The sequence below is a fragment of the Peromyscus leucopus genome, chromosome 4 (genome assembly GCF_004664715.2).
Source record: "Peromyscus leucopus breed LL Stock chromosome 4, UCI_PerLeu_2.1, whole genome shotgun sequence".
Lineage (NCBI taxonomy): Eukaryota > Metazoa > Chordata > Mammalia > Rodentia > Cricetidae > Peromyscus > Peromyscus leucopus.
This window is the reverse complement of record NC_051066.1, coordinates 107041642-107069219: the sequence shown is the minus strand read 5'-3', so window position 1 is coordinate 107069219 and position 27578 is coordinate 107041642. Positions and strand designations below refer to the sequence as shown.

The following is a 27578-nucleotide window of genomic DNA, read 5'->3' as shown; positions in this document are numbered from 1 at the left end:
CCCTTGGAGTCAGGATGCACACAGTGCTTCATGGGCAAAGAAAGAAAACTGTACGGCAGCACAGAGGATGAAGGCAAAAGAGAAACAAACAGAACATGGGGTGCGAACAGTGGTTAGATGGGGACACAGGGCCATTATATTTAACGGGACGGTATTAATGGGAGGCTTTTTCTAAGTGTGTGTTTTTGTGGCTTTTGTTTTTTGCTATAGAGTGCAGGCTGGATCCTAACTCACTGTTCTCCTCACCGGACTTCCAGAATGCTGGAGCACAGGCATGCACAACCTGCAAGGCCCTCGAGGTTCCTAAGTGGCCAGGCTCTGCTCCTGAGGACCTCTAACAGCCAGGCTCCACTCTACAGAGGAGAAAGCCCAAGCTCAGGACCTGAAGACCCACCAATCCCTGAGCTTGAAATCCTAACAATCCCTGGGCTTGCCTCAAGCTCAGGACTTGAAATCCTACCAATCCCCATCCTGGAAATCTCTACCCTGGAAAGCTCCATCTCCCAAGAAATGCTATACAAACCCCGTTTTCTGCTCAGTTCTCTGTAACTTCTGTTCCAAACAGAGGCGGTCACCCTCCTAGGTTTTTCTCTCTCAATAAATCTGCATGTGACTTTGTGTCATTCCTGGCTCCCAACTGCCAGGATACCGTTCCCTTCAGAGCTGTAACACTTGCATTGGGGAAACTTTCCCTCAGAGCTGCGACATTTCCAACAGGGAAGCCTTTTCCCTCAGAGCTGTGACACACAACCAAGCATGGCTAACAATGGCTTTTAAGAATATAGTAAATGATGGGATTTGCAATTTTTAAATACAATCCATTCACCTTTACAAATGGATTAAAAGCAACAGAAACATAAATCTGACAGAATTCTATTGCTAGAGACTAAGTAGAAACCAACAGCAGGCTAGACCTAAAAATAAATAAATACAGCATGTATTTGTTGACCGTTGGTGAAAATTGATATGAAGTTATGAGGGAAGGCTATAAAGGAAGGGAAGTATCAAAATGATTCCTAGGTTTCTTGCTTCAAGAGAGAAACATGTGGGCTAGCAAGAAAGATCACAGTTAAGAGCCACTGCTGATCTTTCAGAGGGCCTGGACTCAGTTTCCAACACCCACATAACGGGCTCATGGCTCTCTGGAACTCCAGTTTCAGGTGATCCATCCAATGCCTTCTTCTGCCATGGCTTGCATGTGGCAGGCACACACACACACACACACACACACACACACACACACACACACACACGGAAAGAAACGATGACAGGGCAAGAGTAAAATCGCACAAGTGACACATGTGGCTCTTACAAATATCTAGTGTCAACAACAGGAGGAAAAATCATTTTCACAAGTTTAATTTTACCTTTTCTTTTGATGGAAGCAGCACTCGTGGTGAGAGCAGTCAGGCTTTTCTTTGTATGTTTGTTTATTTTTGAGACAGGATCTCTATATGTACCTATCCCGACCTCAAAATCACAATCTTCCTGCCTCTGCAACCTGAGTTCTGGGACCAATGACAAGCACATGCCACCACCCTCAGCTCCAGATTTAGGGCAGATTTTAAAGATCATGCCACTAAGACCTGATGATATACCACAACTTGAGTACCCATGACACTCCCCACCTCTCTGTTTCCTGGTGTTTATATCCATGTATAATACCCTCCCTTGAGTATAGACAGAATTAATGACCAGTAGGAAGCAAAGATGACAGGGTATCATTTCTGTGATTCATACTGTCAGAAAGACTCAGTCAAGCCTCTTCTTGTGGCTTCATGACATAAACATATAATGGGTGAGAACTGTGAAAACTGGGCATAGATAGACTCGAGGAGCTAAAGGCAACCTCTGTGAACTGAAGGCAGCATCTGGCACGGACTGGACAGCTGCCGTGGGGTTAGAGTGCTTGCTGCTTTTCTACAGGACCACGCTGAGTCCCCAGCAGCTATGTTGCGACTGCTGGGAACTGCACCTCAGGGGCATCCAGCACCCTCTACCAACCTCTAAAGGCACCTGCACATACACAGCGCTCACTCACAGAGACACATACACATAAATATCAAGAGAAATATCTAGCAGGAAGATTTAGTATTACTATTTTTCAAAGTGATTTAAGGAAGTGATTTTTAGTCATTTAGGGAAAACTTGCTTTATTCTAAAATACATGTATGGATTTACCAACATAGGAAACAGGAAATAGGTTTGTAAATTCTTTTACGTGGATAATATAAAATAAATGTAGTATAAGTTTCTTCTAATCTTCACACTTTTGGTTGTTTCATATTTTGGGTATAAAGCTAGTAAGATCAAGTGAGAAAAAGAACTCTTTGTATTAAGTAGCCTAGTCTTCATCTTATCAATCTTCACCTTACAGATAAGAAACAATCTCAAAGACCAAGTAGAGAAAAACTCCAATTAAAACCAGAAGACCTGGCTCACAGACATACAAGCAGGCAAACACTCACACACATAAAAATAAAAACAAATCTTTACAAGAGCAAGACCAAGAAGGGACAAGGCTGAGCTGAGGTGCACAGTCCAGAGATGTAGGCCCCATGTCTGGAGCAGTGAACACCTCACGTTTTCAGTTTTAAAAAACGCCCCCAAATAGAAGTACACTGCCAAGCCTGGAGAAGAAAAAGAACAGAAAGAGTGAAAAAGCAGAAGAGGCAGGGCCTGGATTACGTGTAATGATAGGAGGGCAGGGGTTTTCCAGAAGGCAAAGGAATTTATAGATGTCAATCATACTTGGGAACCTGAAGAAAACTGAGAGTCCAGAGTTCACTGAAGCATTTCCTAGTTTTCAAAAAGCTGGCAAAGGACAGGATGATACAAAGAAAATCTCTATGTGACAGTGACCCTGATAACAGCAAACCAAAGGAGAAAAGATGCTGTTGACAAACTAAGAGGCTTTGCCCCAGATCTTGATCCTCAGTCAACACTTGGTACCACAGACAGCAATGGAGAACTGGTATCTCTCATGAACTGGAAGGATTCCAAAGATGCTGTGGAATATTATTTTAAGATGTGTTACATTTGTTTATGCTGTGGAACATTTGTTTAATGATGCAAAGATGTGCTGCATTCTTTTATGTTTCATTTAACGCTGTGAAGCTGTGTTACTTTGCCTGTCAAAACACCTGGTTGTCCTAATAAAGAGCTGAACAGCCAATAGCAGGGCAGAGAAAAGATAGGCAGGGATGGCAGGCAGAGAGAATAAACAAAGGAGAAATCTGGGAAGCAAAGAGGAAGGAGCGAGAAAAGAAGGGGCCTGTCACCCAGCCACACACGGAATAAGAAGGAAAGAAAAGATATACAGAAACAGAGAAAGGTAAAAGCCCAGAGGCAAAAGGTAGATGGGATGATTTAAGTTAAGAAAAGCTGACTAGAAACAAGCCAAGCTAAGGCCGGGCATTCATAAGAAAGGATAAGCCTCCGTGTGTGATTTATTTGAGAGCTGTGTGGCGAGGCCCCAAGAAGCAAAGAGCCAAAAGAGTAAAGAGTAAAAACAACCAACAACACAAAGAGGCTGATTTGGTGCTGGAAAAATGAAGTGTCCTCAAGTTGTAATGGTTTTTCTTTAACCTTCATTTTTATGTTATGTATACAGGAGTTTTGCAGCATTTGTCTGTGTACCACATCCATGCAGTGCCCACAGAGGCCACAAGAGGGTGCCAGGTACTCTAGACCTGAAGTCTCGGGTGCTGTTAGCAGGATTAAGTGCTCTTAACAGCTCAACCATCTTTCTAGGCCCTCAACTTAATATTCTTTTATTAATATTATTATTACATTTATTTATTTGGGGCAAGGGCATGTACTTGCCAAGGCCCAAAGGTCAGAAGACAACCTTCAGGAGTCCATTCTTTCTTCCATCCATGTTGGTCCTAGGTCATCAGGCCTGTGGGTCAAGTGCCTTAATCTGCCCTCTGATAGTCTGTATATTCTCTATTTTTTTTTTTTTTTTTGGTGAGACTTTCTGTTCTTTCATTTGTTTTGTATATGTTCAGCTGCTCATTGTCATTTTTAAGACGGCTGCTTTTAAATTCCTTGTCAGATAATTCTAATGTGAATCACCCCAACGTCACTGTCTCTTTAACTATTTTCTCATTCAAATTGAGATTGTCTTGGCTGAGACTGTATATGCTATTGTATATCATGCTGTGAGACTCTCTATCTTCTGTTATGGCAGGCCTTCTCTGACACCACTCCACTGGGATGGAGAAGGTCCGTGGAGGGTAGAAGTCCAAGTTCCCCACACGGTCTCTTCTGGTATTGTACAGTGGAAGCTTTATTTCTCTGTGGTGGAGCTGAAAGTCTTTTCTCCCTCTTTGGTGTCTCTGGTACTAACCCTAATAGCTGGGGTATCACTAGATCCTGGCACAAATGGACATCCAGGCTCTCCACGTGGACTTTACTGGCACAGGTAAGGCCAGGGCTAAATGTCTGTGGTATCTGGCTGGCACAGAGACATTACTACTAAAATTTTGTCTTTCTAAATCCTTGGACTAAAGAGACAGCACAAGCTTTTCTGGAAGACCTTGCTTTAAATGTGTTATTCTCTTGAGATGCTAGCTTAGCTATATAACCGCAGACCTTGTATGTACAAGGCAAGAGCCCTCCCACTGGGCTACATCCCACGTGGTTTCCTTAGGGCTTTTCCCCCTGTAGCTATCATTATTTCCAAACTGCCAATGTCCGCCACAGTAAGTTTAAGATACACAGGTAAAAAGAAAAGCCTTAGGACTCACTGCCATGTCGTTCATTGTGCTCAGGAGTACATAGCCATTATTATTATTATTATTATTATTATTATTATTATTATTATTATTTTGCTACTGTTTAGTTTCTCTTGTTGGTTTTACATACAGTGTTCAAGATTTGTAACTATAGCTATCATTTTAAAAAATGTCTAAGGCCAGAAAGATGGCTCAGAGGGTAAAAAAAAAAAGCACTTTGCTGCCAAGTCTGAAGACCCAGGTGTGGCCCTGAGAGAGTCTGAGCTACAGGGTGGAGGCAGAGAATGGCTCCTCAAGTCATTTGCTGACCACCACACAAGTGCTATGGAACATGAGTTCTCACACACATACCCACAAAATTAATACATGCATGTAAAAAACGATATTTAAATTCTTTCTGTATGATTTAAAGATCCCTATTTCAATATTCCTTTTCCACAGCAGTATCTATTGCGTTTATAGAAGTGTCTCCTTCCATATTCGTCTTCAATTCTGAAATTATTTTAGAGTTGTTAACTTTGATCATTCTACTTCTGAGTTTGTCTAGTGATGTGTGTCATGACGTACATCACTTTTTTATCACTTAACTTGTTTTGGAAGGTTGAAGTTTTCATCAGTTTTATAAGGTTTGATTTCACTGTCCTAAATTACTTTGTGTGTTTTAATGACTATATCTGGGGTGGTTCAAAAACTGTGTGTGGTGGTTTGATTGAAAATGGCCCTAACAGGTTCATGAATTTGAACACTTGGTCCTTAATTGATTGAAATGTTTTAGGAAGGATTAGGAGGTGTGGCCTTGTTGGAGGAGTTGTGTCACTGGGAGTGGGCTGGGAGGGTTTTATTTTTTTTGGGGGGGGGTTCGAGATAGGGTTTCTCTGTGTAGTTTTGGTGCCTGCCCTGGATTCTCGATCTGTAGCCCAGACTGGCCTCAAACTCACAGAGATTCACCTGCCTCTGCCTCCTGAGTGCTGGGATTAAAGCATGCCCCACCACAGCCTGGCGGGCACTAATAGAAAATACATAGAAAAATTTCCAGGCTATAAAATCTGCATGGGACAGTATTTATAAATCTCTTCTTGAAGTTTATTCTCCATAGCTAACTCTAATATGATAATGTATATTCTACCTTCGAATAAGCACAAACAGACTTCAAACCCTGGAAATTATTACACAAAGGCAGTTTACACTCATAAACTATAAACTGAAAGCATCTGACATATGAAAATTATTAATATTAAAATATTAAGTAACTTCTATTTATATAACCCACTATATACCTAAAGTAAAATATCAGAGAAAGTATCTCTAAAAGATAAATTTCTCTTATTAAGACATGAATTCTTCAGAGCTCTCAATTTTAAAACATCAACTTTGGTGGTTTGAATGAAAATGGTCGCACAGGCTCAGAAGGAGTGGCACTATTGGGAGGTGTGGCCTTGTTGGAGTAGGTGTGGCCTTGTTGGAGAAAGTGTGAGACTGTGGGTGGGCATGGAGGTCTCAGATGCTCAAGCCATTCCTGGTGTGGCCTTCTCTTCCTGCTGCCTGTGGATCCAGATGTAGAATTCTCAGCTACCTCTCCAGTACCATGTCTGCCTGCATGTAGTCAGTCACGCTTCCTGCCACGATGACAATGGACTAGACCTCTGAATCTATAAGCCAGCTCCAATTGTAAATGTTTTTTAATGTTTTCCTTTTTAAGATTTTATATATAATATAAAAGTTTAGAAGACTACTAGTGGAGTTTAAACAGTGATTTTTCCTTAGTAATTACTTATAATTTCTTGTCTTTTTTATTATTTTTATGGCATAGTTTTCAGAGTGGAAACCTAAGCTTCTTGCAAAAGTGCTTGAAGCATTTATAGAGCTGGTGAGCTGGCTCAGAGGGTGAAGCGTTACAAGTCTGGCAACCTGCCCTAAAGACCCCAAACTCATGTAAAGATGAAGGAGAAAATCAGCTCCACACAGTTGTCTTTTGGTCGCCACTTGCACACCATGACACACCATTTTCACCACCACCCCACCATATATACACACAGTAATAATAAATAAAAAGTGTACATTATAAAGTCACTTACGCTAAAACCATGCTGTAATCTGAGTGGTTGAACATATATCCGCCAACAACCCACATTATATTCCCATTGACCACAGCTTTATGAGAGGCTCTGGGGAGCTTTAAATCAGAATAGTCTTCTCGAATCCAGAAAGATTGGTTAGCTGGCACAGGAATTGAACATCCAGGACCTAATTAAAACAAACAAACAAAAGGAACAAAAAAAAAAAGGTTTCACAAAAGGCAGCCTGAAAGTTTATAGTATTCTAAGTTCTAATCTAAATGCAAAGAGTATTTAAAGAATAGCTTTTAAGTATCACACATCTTTTAAACTTGTAGGGCTTTAAAATTTTTACATGTATAGGTGGTTTTACCTACATGTATGTCTATGTACCACTTGCCTGACAGGTGTCCACTGAGGCAAGAAAAAGGCATTGGATCCCTGGGGACTAGAGTCACAGATGTTGTGAGCAATTATGCAGGTGCTGGGAATCAAACCTGGGTCCTCTGGAAGAGCAACCAGTGCTCTTAACCAATAAGCCATCTCTTCAGCACCTAACTGGTGGTTTTTCGTTTGTTTGGTTGTTTCTGTTTTTTTTTTTTTTTTTTCAAGATAGGGTTTCTCTGTGTAACAGTCCTAGTTGTCCTGGAATTCACTCTGTAAACCAGGCTAGCCTCAAACTTACAGAGATCTGCCTGCCTCTGCCCTCCAAGTGCTGGGATTAAAGGCATGTACCACCACTACCCGGCAGGTGTTTTCAATTTACTCAAGATACTGACCAAAAACAATTACTCCCTAATAAAATTTAATATCACACTCTTTCTGATGACTTGGCAATATTCAGGTTAAAACTTTTAGTACAAATCTTGCTTAAGCAGCTCTTAGGGGAAAGGGCAGACCAAGGAGTTATCAATTCAATTGGAGAAGACTTTATAACTAAAATATAATGACAGAGCCAAATCTATCTTCTGGTAAATTCAGGAGCTGAATTGATGAAAGAGACTAGCTCTTGCCTATCTCTCAGCCTGGTTCTCTGCCCCTCTAACATGAGACCATGTTCCCTAATTTTCATGAATGAGTTGCAAAGGACATGTCAAACCTTTCCATAATTCTAAAGATATCAACAACCACATGAGTGAAAAATTTAAAGAATCTGGATAAAGGGAGATGAATGCTTATGTGCCGTCTGATACATGATTAACATTAAATATACAGCTGCTAAAATAGGCTCCCTTACAGTTCACTAAACTAGAACTTTCTGTTACTGGAAGGACAGTGAAAAGGCAGCTCCTACCCTGCCAGTTGGGGGAGCAGGAGCACCCTCTGACGTCACTTGCATTACAGATGCCTCGGTGAGGAAAGCCACAGTTGTCTGTACAGTGAGGAATGTCACACGATTCCCCTTTCCAGTTTTCAGAACATTGACACTCAACAGTATTGCTGCTGTTACTGCTCTTACACTCTCCTCGGCCTGAGCAATTATTCGGACACATGTCAAAACTACAAAGATAGGAGAAAACTAAGTCAATGAGAGGAACACTTCAATTGTAATCAGAACCTCGTCCTACACAGTTTAAGGGTCTGACTGTCTTCAGTTCATTCACAGGTATAACTACAGAACTTACCATTTAGCCCGTGTGTGCTCACTGAGCTCTGTGTAGCGAGAGCCCAAAGTTCAAGTAATGAAATCAAATCAACCCTGCTGGATTCGCATACGAAGGAGGTAAGAATAAATAACTCAGAAAGTTAGAGAAATTACAAAACAAGAAAGATTTGTGCATAATCACTCAGACTTGGCTCTAGGCTGTGAACCAGGATCTACTCTTCCTGGTAGCTCATTAGTAATGAGTTCTACAAAAGTGCCAAGTTCATGCTGGGAAACGGTGGAAGGAGAGGGATCCAGTAAACTGCCAATACATTCATGGTACACAGTTCTCTGTGAAGTCTCTGAGAATTCATAGAACTTAAGATTAGTGTCCAGTGATATAGTTAAAGATCCTTAGTAACTTTAATCAACTCATTTCAGATGGAGAAGAGCAGCTAACTTCATGAAGAGTTTAACTGTGTCTCATAACATAATTTAAGATAAAAGTATTGATACACTTTGAGATGACACAATTCAGACTTTTTAAAGAACTGCATTAGAGCTCTGTCATAACCGTTTAAAAATAAAGATTTCTCCTGCTACTGATTATTACTGAGACACTACTAGTCTTTGTTAAATTCACGTAGTAAAACCCCTGACATTTTCTTCCAGCAGTAGGAAGAATGCCCCTCTCTTCCAGGAGATTGCTCAGAGACAAGATCTAGAAACTATGGTCCCAATCACTGGAGCTGACATTTGTTTAATCTTTTAGCTCCTGTTTCCTCAATTATACAACGAGAAGAAAATCAGTGCCTACCTCTCACTGAATACTTAAAAGAATTTTAAATAAGAAAGTCCGTATTAATATTTAGCAAGGTGCCTGACTTGCTGTAAGCCCGCCAATGTACTAGCATGATTAAAAGCCTTTGAATACTATTATAAGTATTAAATCGAAAACTCTTACTTGTAAGTGATATTAAATCCAGTCAGATTATAAGCAGCATCACTGAAAAAATGCAGCAGTGCATAACCTGAAGTGACAGTGACCTCCGGGGCTGTCTCATTGCCATCTCTTTCAGGAACGATGAGGCCACTGAAATGCAAACAGAGCAAATTACAGCAATTTCAACAGAATTACCTCTACAGGCAGAGTCTAGTCAGCTGTGGATGTGCTGAGGACCAGCCCCGAGTCTGCTACACTTCCTTTATTCTGCTGTTGCTGTCTGTCTGATCTTGCTGCTCCTGCTGCTGCAGAGTCGAATGTACCTCTAGCTGGCCTCAGACTCACAGCCCCACCTGCCTCTACCTCGAGTGCTGGGATTACAGGCGTGCACTACCATGCCCAGCTCCTAAAATGATTTGAAACCAATGACTTTGGTTTTTTGTTGTTGTTGAAATAATGGTACTCTCAAGTCTCTACAATCACATAAATAACAAATTATGAGTTGATAATTGCCAAATATGTACTGTTGAAAGAGAAAATATTTTATATATTTTATTTAGTAATATGTATCATGTTATGTCTTAATACGTATATTTTATAAATAAATGTTTCATATTAAATACAAATAGAAAGATGAACTGAATCTATAATCCTTATACTGTTAACTTTCAGATGCATTTTCTTTGCTCAATTGGTAGCATATATTTTATGTTCCACTTTATAAATAATACATAACAGGCATTTCTGTCTCTGAAGGCTCCAAAAGCTCTCCCTAGAATCTCAATAAGAGACCAGCAAATAATATTCAAAGTATTGGGTAGCAGTAAATTCATGTGAAGTAAAGAATTACCGAATAAGTGACTACCATTTTTAAGATATTTGGCCCATAATACTATACCAACTTGTTTTCCAAAAGATATATGCTAACTTGAAGGCTGGGGATGGTGGCACATGCCTTCAATCCCAGTACTCGGGAGGCAGACACAGAGATCTCTGTGAGTTTGAGACTAGTATGATCTACATAGCGAGTTCCATGGAAATATGTATATGTGTATGATAATTTGAAATCTCAATACAGTGAAAATTCAATGAAAATGTCCATCCCCACCTCACATTACCAAAAGCAAGGAAGATATTGGTCTTGCTAGTTTAATACATGATGTACTCCCAAGGTTAATCAATTTTCATGTTTAATTGCTCCTACCTTTTTTGCCCCAGTATCAATTCACTACAACCACTGCTACCAACCACATTCAGTCAATACCAAAGGCCATGTAATTTGCCCCACACATACAACTCTACCCAATGAATAAACAACATATCCCCGATTACTCTCTCCCTTTCACTCACTCAATCCCTAGTCTCCTCACTTTTCTGAAGGTTACACCAGGTAAATTCCTACTTCAGGGCTATAACCATCTTAAAAACTCATTGAATAACCTAGTAATTCTCTTTGTGAAAGAAATACTTCCTTATATACACAGAAAAACAACGAATCTTACTACAGCACTATTCAGATGACAACAGGTTGAAAGTCACCTAATTGCTCATTCCTAGGAGTTGATTAAATGAGTCAATACAAATCTTAGGTCTGCAGGACTCATAAGGAGCTCATGAGGACAAACAGGTAGGGCAGGGACGCACACGGCAAACTGGCCTAGTGTACCTGTCTGTCTATGCGAACTTGGGCGAATGCACATAAAGTGACCAGAAGAGCACATGAACAGGGAATGAAAAATGAGAAGAGGATGCTTTTTCATTTAATTTGTATGTGAACACATGTGTGTATGCATGTTACCTGTACCTGGGGGGGAGGGGTACATAGGTGAGTATGCATGTAGAGGCCAGACGCCGCTGTCAAGTGTCTTCAATCACCCCCACCTTTTCTTTGGAGACAAAGTTTCACTATGTGGTCCAGCTGGCCTGAATTCAAGAGAGCCACCTGCCCTGCCTCTTGAGTGCTGGGATTAGGTGCATGTGCCACGACACGGCCACCTCATTGTTTGAGGTGGGTCTTACTGAGCTCACTGATTGGCTAGACTGGCTGGCCAGCAAGCCCCAGGAATTCTCTTGTCTCTGCCTCCTCAACACTGCAACCAACAGACTCACAAACCACACCTGGCTTTTATGTGAGCACTGGAGATTTAAATCTAGATCTTCAGGTTTGTGTGATAAGCACTATAACAACCAAGCCACCTCTCCAGTCCTCGTTAAAATTTATCTGAAGAGAAACACAGGAACACTAAGATTCTGACAGTACACAAGGCCTTACAGAACACAGACACGTTTTCTACGGCGTATCAATTAATAAACACTCAGTGCTTTGGGCTGGAGAGAAGGCTCAGTGGCTAGGGGCGCTTGCAAAGCACCTGGGTTCAGTTCCCAGCATCTACTGCCTGTAACTCCAGTTCTAGGGAATTTGCCCTCTTCTTGGCCTCTGCAGGCACCAGGCAAGAATGTGGTGCACTTACATGCATACATGCAGACAAAACATTTGTAAGTTAAAATAAAAATAATCTTTTAAAAAATACTAAATACGGGGCTGGAGAGATGGCTCAGAGGTTAAGAGCATGGACTGCTCTTCCAGAGGTCCTGAGTTCAATTCCCAGCAACCACATGGTGGCTCACAACCATCTGTAATGAGATCTGGTGCCCTCTTCTGGCCTGCAGTCATACATGCTGTATACATAATAAATAAATAATCTTTAAAAAAAAAAAATACTAAATACTTAACACCCTTAAAGCATTGTTCTAGGTACCAGAAATTCAACAAGTGAACAAGACAATGTCTTTGTCCTCATGGAATTCAGAGAAACAAGCCTATTACAGAGTACCACACGAGAGTGCATGTATTCACAATACTACTCAGAGGTAACTCAACAAAGGCAACAGCAGAGGAAATGAACAGACAGTGATGTTTTAGAAAGAGAGAGGGGGCTGGAAAGAGGTGAGGTGACTTTTGATCAGACATTTAGATGACACTAATAGCCATTTTGGTGGTTTAAATAAGAAATGTCACCCAGTGTCAGGCATGTGAACAGTTGGTCTCTGGTTTGGTAGTGCTGTTGGAAACATTTAGGAGGTGAGGCCCATCACGTGGGGCATACTTTTAGAGTAAAAAGCGTCACATATTCCGGTGAGCACTCCGCTCTGTGCTTACGATACAGTGTGTGAGCTCTCAGCACTGCTCCAGTGGCCCTGCTTGCTGCTTGCTGCCATGCCTCCCTGCCAGAAAGGACTTTTCCTCTGGAGCCACAGCTCAAATAACTCTTCTGTAAGTCGGCTTGGCCATGGTGTTTTATCACAGCAATAGGAAACAAACCGATACAGCCTTTCCTTGTGCTTTCACTGGCTTCATGGACAGAAGGTGAGTATTCGTTATTCAGAAGTGTTAGACCAGACATGTTTCAAATTTCAGAGTTTTCATGTTTGGGAATATGTGTATAGTGTATACACAGAATAAAATATCTTCAGGATATTTCTATGCCTAAACAGAAAATTTTACATTTCATATGCCCCATACACATTGCCTAAAAGTAATTTATGCAGTATCTTTAATAATTCTGCTTAAGAAATAAGGTCTCATGGTGTGACATCTTCCATTTGTGGTATCATGTCAACACTCAAAAAGTTATGGATATGGGGAGTTTCAGATGTTTAGATTGAGACACTCCATTTGCAGCAGACTCCCTTGAAATAATGAAGGGCTGTGTATTTATTAGGTTGGTGGGATGGCTCAGTGGATAAAGCAGTTGTCTTATAAAGCCTGATGAACTGCTTTTGATTCCTGGAACCCACATAAAACGAGAGGCTAGGTTAAGAGGCTATCCTGAACATTATCCTAAACTCACACAACACGCACACACACACAAAGGAAGAAGAGTAAGGCCATCCAGACACAGGTATGTTACATGCAATCTTACTTAACAGGCATAGGAAAGGATTGGGGATTTCAATCATGTGTGGGAAATACTGCACTCTCTTAGTCTACCACAGATTTGAGGAAACAAATAGACCTGTGATTCAGTCCTTTCATATATCTGGGAATGTTGCTGACATCTCTGAGTCTCACTTTCTTCAAATGGGCAAAGAAAGAAATCCAGTCTAGCTCACAGCGGCTCATCAAGGCCTAAAGTGGCAGAGCCTGAGTAAGGCTTAAAGCAGTTTGCTGCTAGAAGGTGTTAATGGTCTTCTTATAGTGAAGGCATTTCAACGTGTAGGGTGAATAACTTTGCCAACTACAACTACATGAGGCTGGAAAAAACAGGTCAACTTCTCCACTGTCAAAGACATTTGGCCATTTGCTTTTACTCACTTTAAAACTTCAAACTGTGACAGCTTTGGCATGTGTAGATGTCTCCCAGAATGAAAGCAAATAAACACAAACATAGTCTAGCTCAGCATGTACAACATGTGGGTGAGGAAGAGAAGCTACCATGAGTCGCCTCCCATGTTCCTATCCCTGTCCCTAAGGAGGATCAGTACTTGCAGATGCAGTCTAAGCTGCAGCCAGTTTCTCAACTGCCTGCCCTAGGCTGCTCACAACTTCATATTCTGGGCACAGACCAGCAGGTATGGCCAACCTTGGAGCACTGTGATACAATGTCATCATCTATAAAGTTCATATTCAGAAACATACAATCAAGGTACAAAAATAATTGCGCCGCGCGCACACACACACACACACACACACACACAAATCTCATAATGTTTTAAGTAAGTTTATGATTCTGTGTTGTGTACCAGTTATATAAGGTCCACAGGTCACAGGGTGGACATTTAAGAACACCAATGTTTACAACTTTTTGTTTTGTTTTTTTTTTTTAGTGTGCTGTATATACTTGTTAATGCAGATACCCACGCACTTATGTGGACATATGTGTAGAGGTCAGAGGTAGATGTTGAGTGTCTGTCTTCTATCACTATCCACCTTATTTTTTTATTATTATTTTATGTGTAGTGGTGTTTTGCCTGCATGAATGTATGTGCTTAATGCCTGCAGAGGCCAGAAGAGGACACTGGATCCCCGAACTGGAGTTACAAGTGGTTGTGAACCATCATGTGAGTGCTGGGACTCAATTGTAGAGCCTCTGGAAGGGCAGTCAGTGCTCTTAACCATGGAGCCATCTCCCCAGCTCCGTTTTTTTGTTTGTTTGTTTGGTTGGTTGGTTGGTTGGTTGGTGTTTTTTTTTTTTTTTTTTTTTTTTTTTTTTGAGACAGGGTGTCTCAAATCTGAAGTTCATCAACTCAGGTAGACTAGCCAGCCAATGAACTTCAGGATTCTACCTGTTCATCTATCTCCTCCAAGTACTAAGGATACAGGCAGGTACTACTGGCAGGGTTCATGAGTCTTCATGCTTTTTCAAGTGAGCCATCTCTCTGGCCCTAGAACCATTTTTGAAAATTCACAGAACTAAAAGTATTTTCTTCATAAACCTGAAACTCAGCATAACTGTCCCAAGCTAACATGGAATTTCTAAACACATCTAAGGCACAACCTGACTTCACAACTGTACTGTGTAAATTTGCTAGTGCATTAGTCAGACTTATCATGTTTTATCATAATAAAACACCCAATACAAACAACTTAAGGACCCATAGACTTGGAAGCACATGCCTATAATCCTAGCACTTGGGAGGTAGATTCAAGGTAATCACTGGCTTCATTGAGTTTAGGTCCAGCCTAGGCTACATGAGATCCTGCCTCAAAAAATAAACAACCAAACTTAAGAGAAAACAATTTATTTTGGTTTCAGAAATTTCAGCCCATCATCACAGGGAGGGTATAGCAGGGAAGTTCTGTAGCAGGAATCCTAAAAGTTCTTATTAATAAAATCAATCCCGAGGCCAGTTATTGGGGTCAATGCTGGTAGATCAGAGAGACAGAACAAGCCACAGCTAACCTCACCTGGCCAACTTCTCAGCTGGTCTTGTTTCCTCAGACTGGAAGCTTCTGTGTCCTCATCCCAATGACTCTCAGCTGAACTGCTGCTCAAAAGCATGAAGCTTAACCAGCCACATGCTTAACCAGCCAAATGCTGCTAGTTTCTGGTCCTCATGCCTTATATATCTTTCTGCTTTCTACCATCACTCTCTGGGATTAAAGGCTGGCTTTCTGGGATTAAAGGCATGTGTCACCATGCTTGGCTGTTTCCAATGTGGCCTTGAACTCACAGAGATCCAGAGGGATTTCTATCTCTGGAATGCTAGGATTAAAGGCGTGTGCTATCACTGCCTAACTAGTGGCTTTTCTGTACTCTGACCCCAGATAAGTTTATTAAGGTACACGATATTTTGGGGAACACAATACCACCACAAAGTTCCTCAACTCACTGCAGTCAGCAAGCACGTGGGCAAATCTACTTATTTTCTCCCATCTCCTGTTTAATTCATCCAGGCCCCCAGTCTATGAAAACCCAGCCCATATTCAGGATGGGTCCCTGTGGTGGTTTGAATGAGATGTCACCCACAATAAGTCTCAGGCATTTGAATACTTGGCCTCCACTTGGTGGTATTTGGGAAGGATTAGGAGGTGTGACCTTGCTGGAGGAGTGTCACTGGGGTTGGCCTGAGGTTTCAAAGCCTCCTACCATCTCCAGTATGCCCTCTCTGCCTCTTACTTGCAGTTCAAGACATGAGCCCTTAGCTACTGCTCCAGCCATCTACCAGTGAATGAGTCTGGCATGATGGTGCAAGCCTGTACTGCAGCACTTGGGAGGTGGAGAGAGGAGGACTGGAAGTTCAAGGCTAACCTCGGCTACATTGTAGCACACACAGAAAATGAGCCAGTACATAAAAACTAAGTGAAGAGAACATGTCAGGGACAGAACTAATATTTACTCCATGAGATAAATGTTACGGAATGATAAAAGTATGGAGTCAATCCTGAAGACACAATTAAATTCAGACATCAGATAATGGCTGAGCTTACCTAAAGGCAGCAATCAGAGGTGCGTAAATTGAATCCCCATCATAAACATACAAATGGTCCCAGCTACATTCTGTAGCAAAATGATTGAAACGAAGTCTCATTATTCTATTTGGCCTAGAAAAATAATTAAGTAATTTATAATAATCATAGCATTAAATACTAAAGACAGACTTTTAAAGAATTTAAGGAGAAAATATACAATATAAACATATGCAAATATAAACAGCATTTCTGCATTTGTTGGAGATCTATTTATAATACATCATTTTATAAAACATATTTTCTAAAATTACCTGTGTCTCTGCCTTTTCATGGCACTGTACCAAAAAGCCCTATCTTAAGGACACTATTTGTCGACTCTGACTTAGACTGAATCTAGAGAAAACTAAGATGTCCTACAGAAAGTCACAGTAATGGGCAGACCGGTTCCAGTCCTGGTCCCCTCATCACTTCACACGACACTGATATTTCAGCAACTGTATTAGCAATGTGCTCCCTCCTGTCCACTCCCACTCTCCGCAACTGCTAACTTTCAATGACTACCCCGAATACTCCAGCCCACCTTTGTATTTTACTATGCTCAGCATCTAGACAAAAACCCCTGAAATTTTCCAAAATAGATAAACCTAACAATTTTTCTCTCTAATATTTAATTCTCCCCTCTCATCTGGAACTGTCGCATATTTAAGGTTGCTTATATTGCTTATTTAAAAATAAAATAACACTCTTTTCTGCACTCTCTCCTTCTGTACTCCACACTCCGCGAGGTTCTCTCTCTCTCTCTCTCTCTCTCTCTCTCTCTCTCTCTCTCTCTCTCTCTCTCTCTCCCTCCCTCCTCCTCCTCTCTCTCTCAATAAAGCTCTAGAAAGGTAAAAAATAAAATAAATAAATAAATAAAAATAAAATAAAATAACAACAAAAAAAGATCTGTTGTGGCCAGATTATCAAAGAGAGTTGTGAAATCTTAAACAATGCTATTTTTAAAATTTCTTTAAATATAAGGAATTTTTTCTCAATAAAAATGATATTTAGGACCAGGATGTAGCTCAGTTGGCAGAATGCTTTACTGGAATGCATACAGTTCGGGGTTTGATGCCAGTACCACGTAAGAAACGGTGTGGTGGCATCTGCCTATAACCCCAGCACTCAGAAGTCAGAGGACATGGCCAGTGCAAGGTCAGCCTGGTCTACACAGTGACCACCATGCCAGGCAGTGCTTACCAGTGTGAGCCCGTCTCACTGAAAACCAAACAAGGCATGTCTGCTAACATGTAGTAGGTTATAACTGTTGCTTTTAAATGAATTAAACAGTATTTCTTGGTTTGAGTATCTAAGATGGTAAGAAGTTCAGAGACACAACAAATAAACAAGTTACTTGGAATCTTCGAAGTTTTGTCCAGAGACTACAAAATGCTTTGGCAACGCTGCCTTAAATGACAGGTACAAAGCAGGAGAAAGGAGAGGAGACAGACAGCTGCAAGAACAAGAGGGCCAGGGAACAAGCAACAGCAGTTATCTGAGGGCTGATTTATCAATTTGCCCATAATAAAAAGCAATTCTCAGAAAAAATGACACATTAACATTACTGTATAAAGATTTAAACAAACCATTAAAAAGATTCTAACTGATTTTAAGCTATTAGAATTAAAATATGCAAACTTCTGGTATATATAATTCATTTGTAACATTAAGTCAACTTGGGACTCTAAAAAGATAGTAAATTAAGGGGTCATTGAATAGTAAGGCACTTGCTTAGTGAGGTCTTAGGTTCAATCCCTGGCACCCAAAAATTTTTTTTAATTTTTTAAAGTTTTTAAGTTTTTTTACGTTTTTTATTTTATTATTTGTGTGTATGTGCATGCACATATACAAGTGTGGAGGTCAGAGGACAACTTTCCGGAGTCACCTGCCACTGTGGGGTCCAAGGACTAAACTCTTATCACCCGATTCGCTCACAAGCACTTCACCCCTGGGCCATCTCCTTCGCCCCTAAAAAGTAAATTTTAAAAAGCAAAGCCACTCGCCAAATGGAAAGCTACTAAGGAAAGATATCTTAGAAGCAATGTATGGGGGTCCTACAAACCCAGCACTTGGAGACTGAAGCAGCAAATCAAAATTCAAGGTCAGCCTGAGTTACACAGTAACTTGAGGCCTTGTCTCAAGGAACAACAGTAACACATGCTTCAGTACTTCATGCTACAATGAGCTCTTATAATAAATAAAGTCAGCCATTATTACTTACTGTCCTTCAATGAGCCATGTGCACTTCGTTTTATATTTATAATTCCCAGGTCCATCTGTTACAAATCCAGAAGATCCAGTTAGTCTGTAATTTAAATAAAGAAAAAATGTCAGTCAAAATTTCATACAGTATTATCTTTCTTGTTTATAAATACAAAATAAATTAAGTAGATTGGTACAATATATATACTACAACTAGGAGAAAATGACTGGGCAGTTGCATTCAAACTGGATGAAATAAGTATCTGACACACATATAAAAGGATACAAACATTCAAAGCAATAGAAGTAAACACTAATTGAATACCTAAATCATATTAGTTATGAAAGGGAAGTTATACTTCATACCATAAAAATGGCCACAAAATCCAGGAGTGGTCAGTGGCTCAATCCTGCAATCTGAAAACTTAGAAGGCTATGGCAAGAGGACCACTAGCCTGAACTACCTAGACAGTTCCAGGCCAGCCTATGCTTCATATAGGTTGAGACTATGTCTCAAAACCAAATAAAGAATTTAAAAGTCATAAATACTTTGTTAAGTTTTTAAACTCTTAGTTGAAAAGCTACAACTACATAACCACAGGTCCAAGGTTATGGTACAGGCAAAACAACAACACAGAAGACAGCAGGCAGTCTGTGGTGGAGCACAACACACCGAAGACCCCTCAGGACCCACTGCTCCTGAAGTAACTGGCCACCTACCACCTCGCCACGGCAGTATGCACCAACTTGATAGAGTTCCTGGATTTTCAGACTTTTTGAACTTGCTCATATCAGGCATATCTAGTTTCTCATTAATGTTTTGACTCCACTAATTCTAATGCCTGGGTATCTTCTCATGTTTTTATCACTTCCATTTTCTCCTTTGTAAATTAATGAAAATTCTACACAAAGAGACTAGAGTAGTGGTTAAGAACACTGATTGCTCTTCTAGAGGACCTGGTTCCATTCTTAGCACCCACATGGCAGCTCACAATCTGTAACTCCTGTTCCAGAAGAATCTGACATCCTCTTCTGACTTCCACAGACACCAGACACATACATGGTACAAACATATACATACAAGCAAAACATCCATATACATAAAACAAAATAAAATGAAATTCTACTGTATCCAAAGCCCAATCTGCTAGCTTTCTTCCCCCAGGTTAAGGTTTAACAGCTCTTTTATAGAACAAATACCTTCCCATGTGTCTGTTTCCTATTAAATATATATTCTCAGTTTGCTGTTTTCTGTTTTGTGTCAAGTATCTTTGGCTACATAGAAAAGATGCAATAAATGTGCTACTTCTTTCCTCACTTCCTGCTCCTCTTGCGCCAGCTGTCAGGCTCTCTCAATGCACACTCTCATTTGATGTGCCCCCTTCCTTTGGAAGTCAGCTGCCAACACTGCAGCTACCCTTCCTCAGACACACAATGTTAGCAGACCACCTACAGTCTTCCGTTTATTTAATCAACATCTAAGAGATCTATCTGAGATCCAGTCTCTCTTGTTTGGGGGAATTCATTTTTGAGAAAAGGTATTGTGTGGTCCAGGTTGGCCTCAAACTTGCTAAGTAGCTCCTACCCCGCTAATGCTGAGATTACAGGTCTGCGACACCCTGCCTCACAGCCTCTCCGTTTCTTAACCTCACGACTGGCCGTCTTTTCCTTGGCCCTACTTTAACCCCCATGCCTCTGGGCCCGACTATTGTTACTACCAGGACTACCAACAAATTGAATTCTAAGTTTCCTGCCCTGAACACTGTCTCTATCTCCCCCCATCTAGTTCCTCCTCTCCAGAGGTAAGTCTTCCTCCTACAGAGACTACCAATCAATCTACTGAACCACCACTTCTTCACTAATCAACAGCCACGCATTTTTAGCCCACTAGTTAAGATCTCATGGATAGACCATGATAAAACCTGATCTCCCAAGTCCCTCAACTGTCTTTCCTTTCTCTTCTACTGCACTCGTGTGATACAGATGTCTATGTACCCTGTCAACATCTACTACACCCCAAATATGTTAGTCTAAACAACCTCCTTTCCTTGTGTTCTTTGCCAATGAATTGGGTGGGGGGGTGGCTTTTCGAAACAAGATTTCTCTGTGTTATCCTGGCTCTCCTGGAACTAGCTCTGTAGACCAGGCTGGCCTCAAACTCAAGAGATTTGCCTGCCTCTGCCTCCCAAATGCTGGGATCAAAGGCATGAGCTGCCACCATCATCAGGTTCACTGCCAATAATTAACTAGAAATACACACTCACTTAAGGTTAAGTTTTAATACACCTAGCAAAAAAAAAAAAATCTAAAAAGTAATGGCGGACCTAAGATATGAAATCCAAAAATGCACACACCCAAACAGGTAAGCAATCTCATAATTATCAGTGACCTGATGTTCCGTAACCTTCTCTGTCATCCCCAACACTTGGCTTCTACCTAAAAATTCAAGATGATTCCTCAGTCTCCTACTCTACCCAGCACAAAGAAGTCCAAAATGAAAATGCTGCATACATCCATTAGCCAAAAGTTACAAGCATATATCTACATGTAGAGGATGGCAGGGAAATTTAGCCACTTAGCCAAGATATGATATCAGATGTCCCCAAACCCAGGATTCTCTTTCCTAGAAAAGTTGACAATGGCTATAAAGGAGAATTACTAATCTTTGTCGTAGCATGAAATCCACTGCTAAGATATGAGACAAGTCTAGTAGATGACATCTAGGCAATGTTTTCTCCTTCTTAAGAAAGACAGGAAGACATGCTAAGTAAATTCCCTGCTCAAGGAAGGACTTTTTGCCAGCTAGAGCAGTGAACACGGTCATCAACTTGTCTTTCATGGACTGCACTACCACAGGTCATGCCTTTCCCAGGACAGCCCACATTTTTGAAGGTTTAAAGGTCCAAGCATTTCAATCCAAAATGGGACAACTCTGATAGGCAATCCTTGTTCAAGGTGGTCCCTGGTCAGTGAGCCTCTGGTACCCATCGATCTTTGCGGCCCTCCCCGCATTGGTTCCAGGTGTGCAGCATCACACCCAGCTGTGGTTACACAACAAGCACTTTACTGATTGACCATCTCCTGAGCCACCTCCCCAGGACTAGTTTTGGGGAAGCATTTGCTAAGCCAAGAGTTTGTGGCCTAGGTTTGCCGTAACATCTTGAGAGGAAGGTGTTATAAGAAACAAGCAGAATTAGGTAAAGGGGAAGCTGAGCTTTGTCAGAGGGGAAGCTCTTGAGCAAGGACTGCCTGTCAGAGGTGTCCCATGTTGGAACACTAGAGCCAATCCCAGAACCTTAAGGACAGAGGTTCTGCAGTTCAGATGTCTAAGTCAGCAGATGGCGCTCTCAGTTTCAGAAGAAAAATTAAATTCACAGGTGAAGGCAGAGCTTCCATAATCTCATCACCGACTCTGATTTTCTCAAAACACCTCACCAACTTGTCCAGGAATAATGACTAACCTACTACCCATGTCCAGGTCTCTCTTGGGGATACCACTGGGGCCTCTCTCAGGGTCAGAGGGTCGGTCTGGGCTCTTTCTCCTCTCTCTCATTTTTAAATGGCTTTATAGAAGAAATTTGGAGAATATTCCTTCTGTGTCTATCTTTTTTAATACTTTTAGAAGATTAGCTGTAGACCTTCCCTAAATGTCTGGTAGAATTTTGCTGGGAATTCGTCTGGCCATGGACTTTATTTTTTTATCTGGTAGACTTTTATTACTGTTTCAATGTTGTTGATTAATTCTTGGTTTAATTTTGGTGATTTGGCTGAGTCTAGAAATTCATTCACTTCTTCGATGTTTTCCAGCTTGAATGGATTAGCAGTTTTTAAAGTATTATGTTATAAAATTCTGAAATTTTTTGGTGTCTGTTGTAATATCTGTTCATTTCTGGTTCTGTTAATTTGGATACTCTATATATTTTGGTTAGTTAGGCCAAGGGTCTGTTGATCTTATCTTATCAAAGGATCAATTTTCAGAATCACTGACTCTTTTTTTTCTTTGTTTATAGTTCATTAATTTCTGCTCTCATTATTTCTTGCCATCAACTGGGTTTAGATTTGGTTTGTTCTTGTTTTTCAGATTTTTGAGTTGCCACGTTAAGCTATTTATTTGTGCTATTTTTTATTTGTTTGTTTGTTTTATTTGTTTTGGTTTGGTTTTTTGTTCTTTGAGACAGGGTTTCTGTGTGCAACTTTGGAGCCTTTCCTGGAACTCACTCTGTAGCCCAGGCTGGCCTCAAACTCACAGGGATCTGACTGCCTCTGCCTCCTGACTGTTGAGATTAAAGACGCCACCACCACCCAGCTATTTCTGATTTTTTTTTTAATGTAGGCACTTAGAACTATAAATTCCTTTCTTGAGTAGAATGTGTATTCTTTGGTGTTTTGATGGAATATTCTGTAGATATCTGTTAAGTCCATTTGATGTGTGATATCAATGAACTCTCGTGTTTATTTTTTGTTCAGGTGACCTATCAGAGAAAGTGGAGTACTGAAATCACCTATTAATGGATTGATGTTAATCTGTATATTTTAATGGTGGTATAATTTTTATAAAATTGGGTGCACCATAATTTGGTGCCTACATATTTAAGATTTAAAATATCCAAAGTCTCTAAAATGTCCATAGTCTCTCTAAACTATCCAAAATCTCTCTAAAATTTCTTAACTGTAGACTCCTGCAAAATAAAAAATAAGTTACATATTTTCTTATTCCAAGAGGAAAGAACAAGGTCACAGTCACAACCAGATCAAAGCAAACCAAAGTCCAACAGTGCAAAGTTCAGGTCAGACTTCTGAAAATCATGGTCTTGGAGGCTCCAAAGGGCTTGTCTCCTAGTCTCAGGCAGGTTCCATTTCACAGCTACTGCTGTCCTTGATGGTCATCCCATGGTAGTGGCATCTCCAAAATGCTGGGGTCTCTGCAACCCAGCTGGGCTCTCTTCAGGGATTGACCCCACTACATGGTACCAAGCCGTAACTTCTCTCCATGACCCTTCAATGCCAAGGCTTCAACATCAACCAAGGCTGTGCAGTCACCAATGGCCTCTCCTGGTCTCTCTGTGCCAAACAAGCAGCAGCTCCTTTCCATGACCCCTTCATGCCTTCAAAATCAGTACCACCTGGGACACTCTACACATTACCAAGTTCGGCTGCCAGCAAGAGGTCCTACCATGCTGTGCAAGACTACCGTACTGGAAGACTACAGCTTCTGTGTTCAGACTCTCAGGGAACACTTCTCAGAAGATTCTGCCTCAATCATGCTGGTCTCTTCTTACTCAAAAGCTGATTCTCCAGCCCCAGCTGACCAATATCAATTGTCCAATAAAGCAAAGGTTTCACTTCTGTGATTGTTAATTCAAAATATCAAATGCCCCTGATAGCATCTTTACGTGACTCTCCAACTTCCTTCTGAAACTTCATAGGTCAGGCCTCCAAAGTCTGCATTGTTCTCATTATCTTCCAACTTCCCACAAACAGCTACTTCACTAAGCTCTATGCATCAGCTTTTCTAACCCAAAGTTACAAAGTCCTTGTACAATCCTCCCCAAAAAGACATTGCCAGGCCTGTCAGAGCAATACAGCTGTGATAAACATCATGACAAAAATCAACTTGAGGAGAAAAGGGTTTATTTCATTTTACAGCTTGTAGCCCATCATCCAGGGAAGTCAGGGCAGGAAGTCAGGCCAGGATGAAGGAGTGTTGCTTACAGACTTGCTCTCCATGGCTTGCTCAGCCTGCTTTCTTATACACCTCAGGATCACCTGCCCAGGATGACAACCCACAATGGATTGGGCCCTCCCATATCAATCACTAATTAAGAAAATGCTCCACAGGCTTACAGACAGGCCAATCTGGTGGGGGCATTTTCTCAACTAAGATTCCCACTTCAAAAATGACTGTAGCTTGTGTCAAGGTGACATAAAACTAGTCAGCAGAGTAGTACTCACTGTAATCCCAATGCTGGGGAGGCAGAGGTAGAAGGATCTCTGGGGCTAGACGGCCAGCCAGCCTAACCTAATCAGCAAGCCCCAGGTCCTAGTGACAGATCTCGTCTCAGAACACAAAGTGGATGGCCCCTAGGGAACTACACCTAAGTGATTAAATTTTGGCACTAATACTAAAATTATTTCCACATCCTCAAGTTTTCACCTTTGAAAGTGGTGATTTGATTGAGCCCAAACTCTTGTGAATACTAATCCCATGTCTTACTCCAACAGCTTGCCTTTAACTAAAATTATTTTAAATAATTCTTTATAAAGTGTATTTATTTATCATTAGTATGTACATTTTGTGTGTGTGCATGCTCATGTACTCATGCCTCGATGTGTGGTATGTGGAGGTCAGAGGACAACTTTGGGGGACAGTGCTCTCCTTTCACCGTGAGTTCCAGGTATAGAACTCAGGTCATCAAGCTTACATGGCAAGCAGTTTACCTACTGAGCCATTTCACTGGCCCCTGATATAATCCTTTACAATAAAAATACAGGCATACCGGGCACTGGCAGCGCACACCTTTAATCCCAGATCTCGTGAGTTTGAGGCCAGCCTCAACTTTTATTTTTATTTTTATCCCTCCCCTTCCCCCACTGCAGATGCCAGTGCCCTAATTTAGATTCTCCCCATCCTCACCTAGTCTCTAGGAAAGATCTCTTAACGGATGGCTCAGTCCAACCCCCTCACCCAGCCATCTCAGGGGCACCTGTCATCTTCCCCAAAGACCAGTCTAACCCTGCCAAAACTGCTGGAAACTTTGGCTTGTCTTAGCACAGCACACAAAGTCCATCAAAGCCCAACTCCAACTTGCTTTACCAACTCCAACTTGCTTTACCTTTCCATCTCTGCCCCAGGTCCCCGGACTGAGAAGCCCACATTGCAACAATTCTGACCATGACCAGCCTTATCACATCCTGACAGAAGCCTAAAGCAACTTCCCCAGCCAGGTATGGTGGTGCACATCTGTAATCCCAGCACTTAGGATAACATGATCTGTATACAGAGACCTTGTTTAAAAAAGAAAGAAGAGAAAAATCAACCCCTTACCCATGGGTGAACTCTTAGTCCAGGGTGACTACGAGAGGAAGGACAAGGAGGAGGGACAGAGAGTAGGACAACTGAATCTACTCACACTGCAGCAATCAGAAAACGAAAACGAAATTTCAGGCTCAGTAGTTAAGGCACCGGCTGCCAAGTCTGAAAACCTGAGTTCAATCCTAGAACCCACATAGTGAAAGGAAGGATGACTTCTAAAAGCTCTGACTTCCCCATGCCTATCCAATACACACACATACAAATATGATTTTACAATTTAAAAAGAAAATATCAATTTAAAAGACACAATTTACAACCACACCAAAAACTGTCAAATACTTTGAGATATATAACACTCCAGCAGAGAAAACTCTAAAATCTTATTGAGAGACAAATTAAGATCTAAATTTTTAAGTTGGGGCTGGAAACGTGGTTCAATCCTAGAAAGCCTGCCTCGTATGTACAGGCCCTGGGTTCTATCCTCAGCACAAAAAGGAAGGGGTATGTTCATGGTTTAGAAGACTTGACATTATAAAGGCTTCAAATTCTCTTCAAACTGAACCATAGATTAGGTTCACTGTCCTGACCACATTCTCAATATTCCTGCCACAAATGGTCAAGATGTTTCTAAAATCTATATAGAAACACCATGAGACAATAAAAGTCAAAACATGCTTGAAGAAGAAAGTGGTAGCTGGAGAGATGGCTCAGCATTAAGAGTACTTGCTTCACAATCCTGAGTTCTGATCCCAGCCCCACACAGCAAGCCAGGCATGCTCACAAAGCTGCAACCTCAGCTCCAAAGGCAGCAGACAGTAAACACTGCTTCAACGGAATAGGCAAAGGGTGATAGAGGAGATACCCCATGCCTTCTTCTGTCCTCCACCCACGTATATAAGCACTCATACTCACACACAAGCATGTACACACTCACACATACATATCCATATATCCATCCATACATATATACATACATAAACTCAGTATAGCAATAAACATCTACAGGCTATATAGTACAATCCTGTCTCAAAAATAAGTAAGTGATGCTGGTTAGATGGCTCATCACGTAAAGGCACTTCCCTCCAAGCCTTACAATCCCCAGGACCCACATGGTAGAAAAAGAAAAGGCAACTCTGGAAAGCTGTCCTCTGACCTCCAACATGCACCACAGCACATGCATGCTCTCATGCATACACATCCATATATGCACAAATAAATGATTGAACCCCACAACATCAGCCTATAATTATATTTATATATATGTGTGTGTATATACATATATATATATTAAAATACATGATTCCTGAATCATACATAATCAACACATAAAATATCCTTCTAAAAGTCTTCTTAAACCTCTTTTAGAAAGAAGACAGGGGATGGAAAGATGGCCCAATGGCTTAGAGCATATCAAAGTCTGATCACCCATATAGAACGGCTCACAACTGCCTGTAACTCCAGATCCATTGCCTCTGGGCTCCATGGGCACCTGCATGTACATGCAAATACCCATACACACATAATTAAATATAATAGAACTTGCCAGGCAGTAGTGGTACCTGCCTTTAATCCCAGCACTCAAGAGGCAGAGACTGGAGGATCTATCCAGGGATACACAGAGAAACCCTGTCTCGAAAATAATGATGATGATATCCTAGATAAAGACAACAAATTTCCCTGGGCTAATCTCAGTATCAGTTATTGAAATTAGAAGACAAAAAAAAACTAAGAACAAGCAAGGGAAATCTGAAGTGTTCTATGACAGAGTCTATTTCAAAACTTTGAGGAGAAAAGCATACTAATACAGAAATAGAACTGAGACAACTGCTTATCTTTTATAACATACTTTATCACTACTAGGTAAGGGCATCAAAACAAACAGTTCATAGAAATGCATTATAAGTGGACAATCAGAATGTGAAAAAGTAAAGATCTGTACAAGGTTGCTACAGAAAGAGAACTCCAAATATGAGACAAAAAGAATTAGCCATATAGGAAACTGAATTGAAACTTGAACACAATTAAAGTTGAACTTTCTGTCTGTGCAGTTAGCTGTTACAGAACACTTTC

At 40.9% G+C, this 27578-nt stretch overlaps 1 protein-coding gene across 2 annotated transcripts in view; it reads right to left on the bottom strand.

Annotated features, from left to right (window-relative positions):
- Nucleotides 1–27578, bottom strand: part of Atrn (attractin) — a 141518-nt gene that overhangs the window by 98351 nt on the left and 15589 nt on the right. For both annotated transcript variants that reach the window (XM_028878586.2, XM_028878587.2), the window contains exons 2-6: nucleotides 18495–18578; nucleotides 16253–16366; nucleotides 9343–9471; nucleotides 8088–8293; nucleotides 6815–6983 (exon numbers count right to left, since the gene is read on the bottom strand). In XM_028878586.2, the coding sequence (XP_028734419.1) occupies nucleotides 6815–6983; nucleotides 8088–8293; nucleotides 9343–9471; nucleotides 16253–16366; nucleotides 18495–18578 (702 nt within the window). The remainder of the gene's footprint in view (nucleotides 1–6814; nucleotides 6984–8087; nucleotides 8294–9342; nucleotides 9472–16252; nucleotides 16367–18494; nucleotides 18579–27578) is intronic.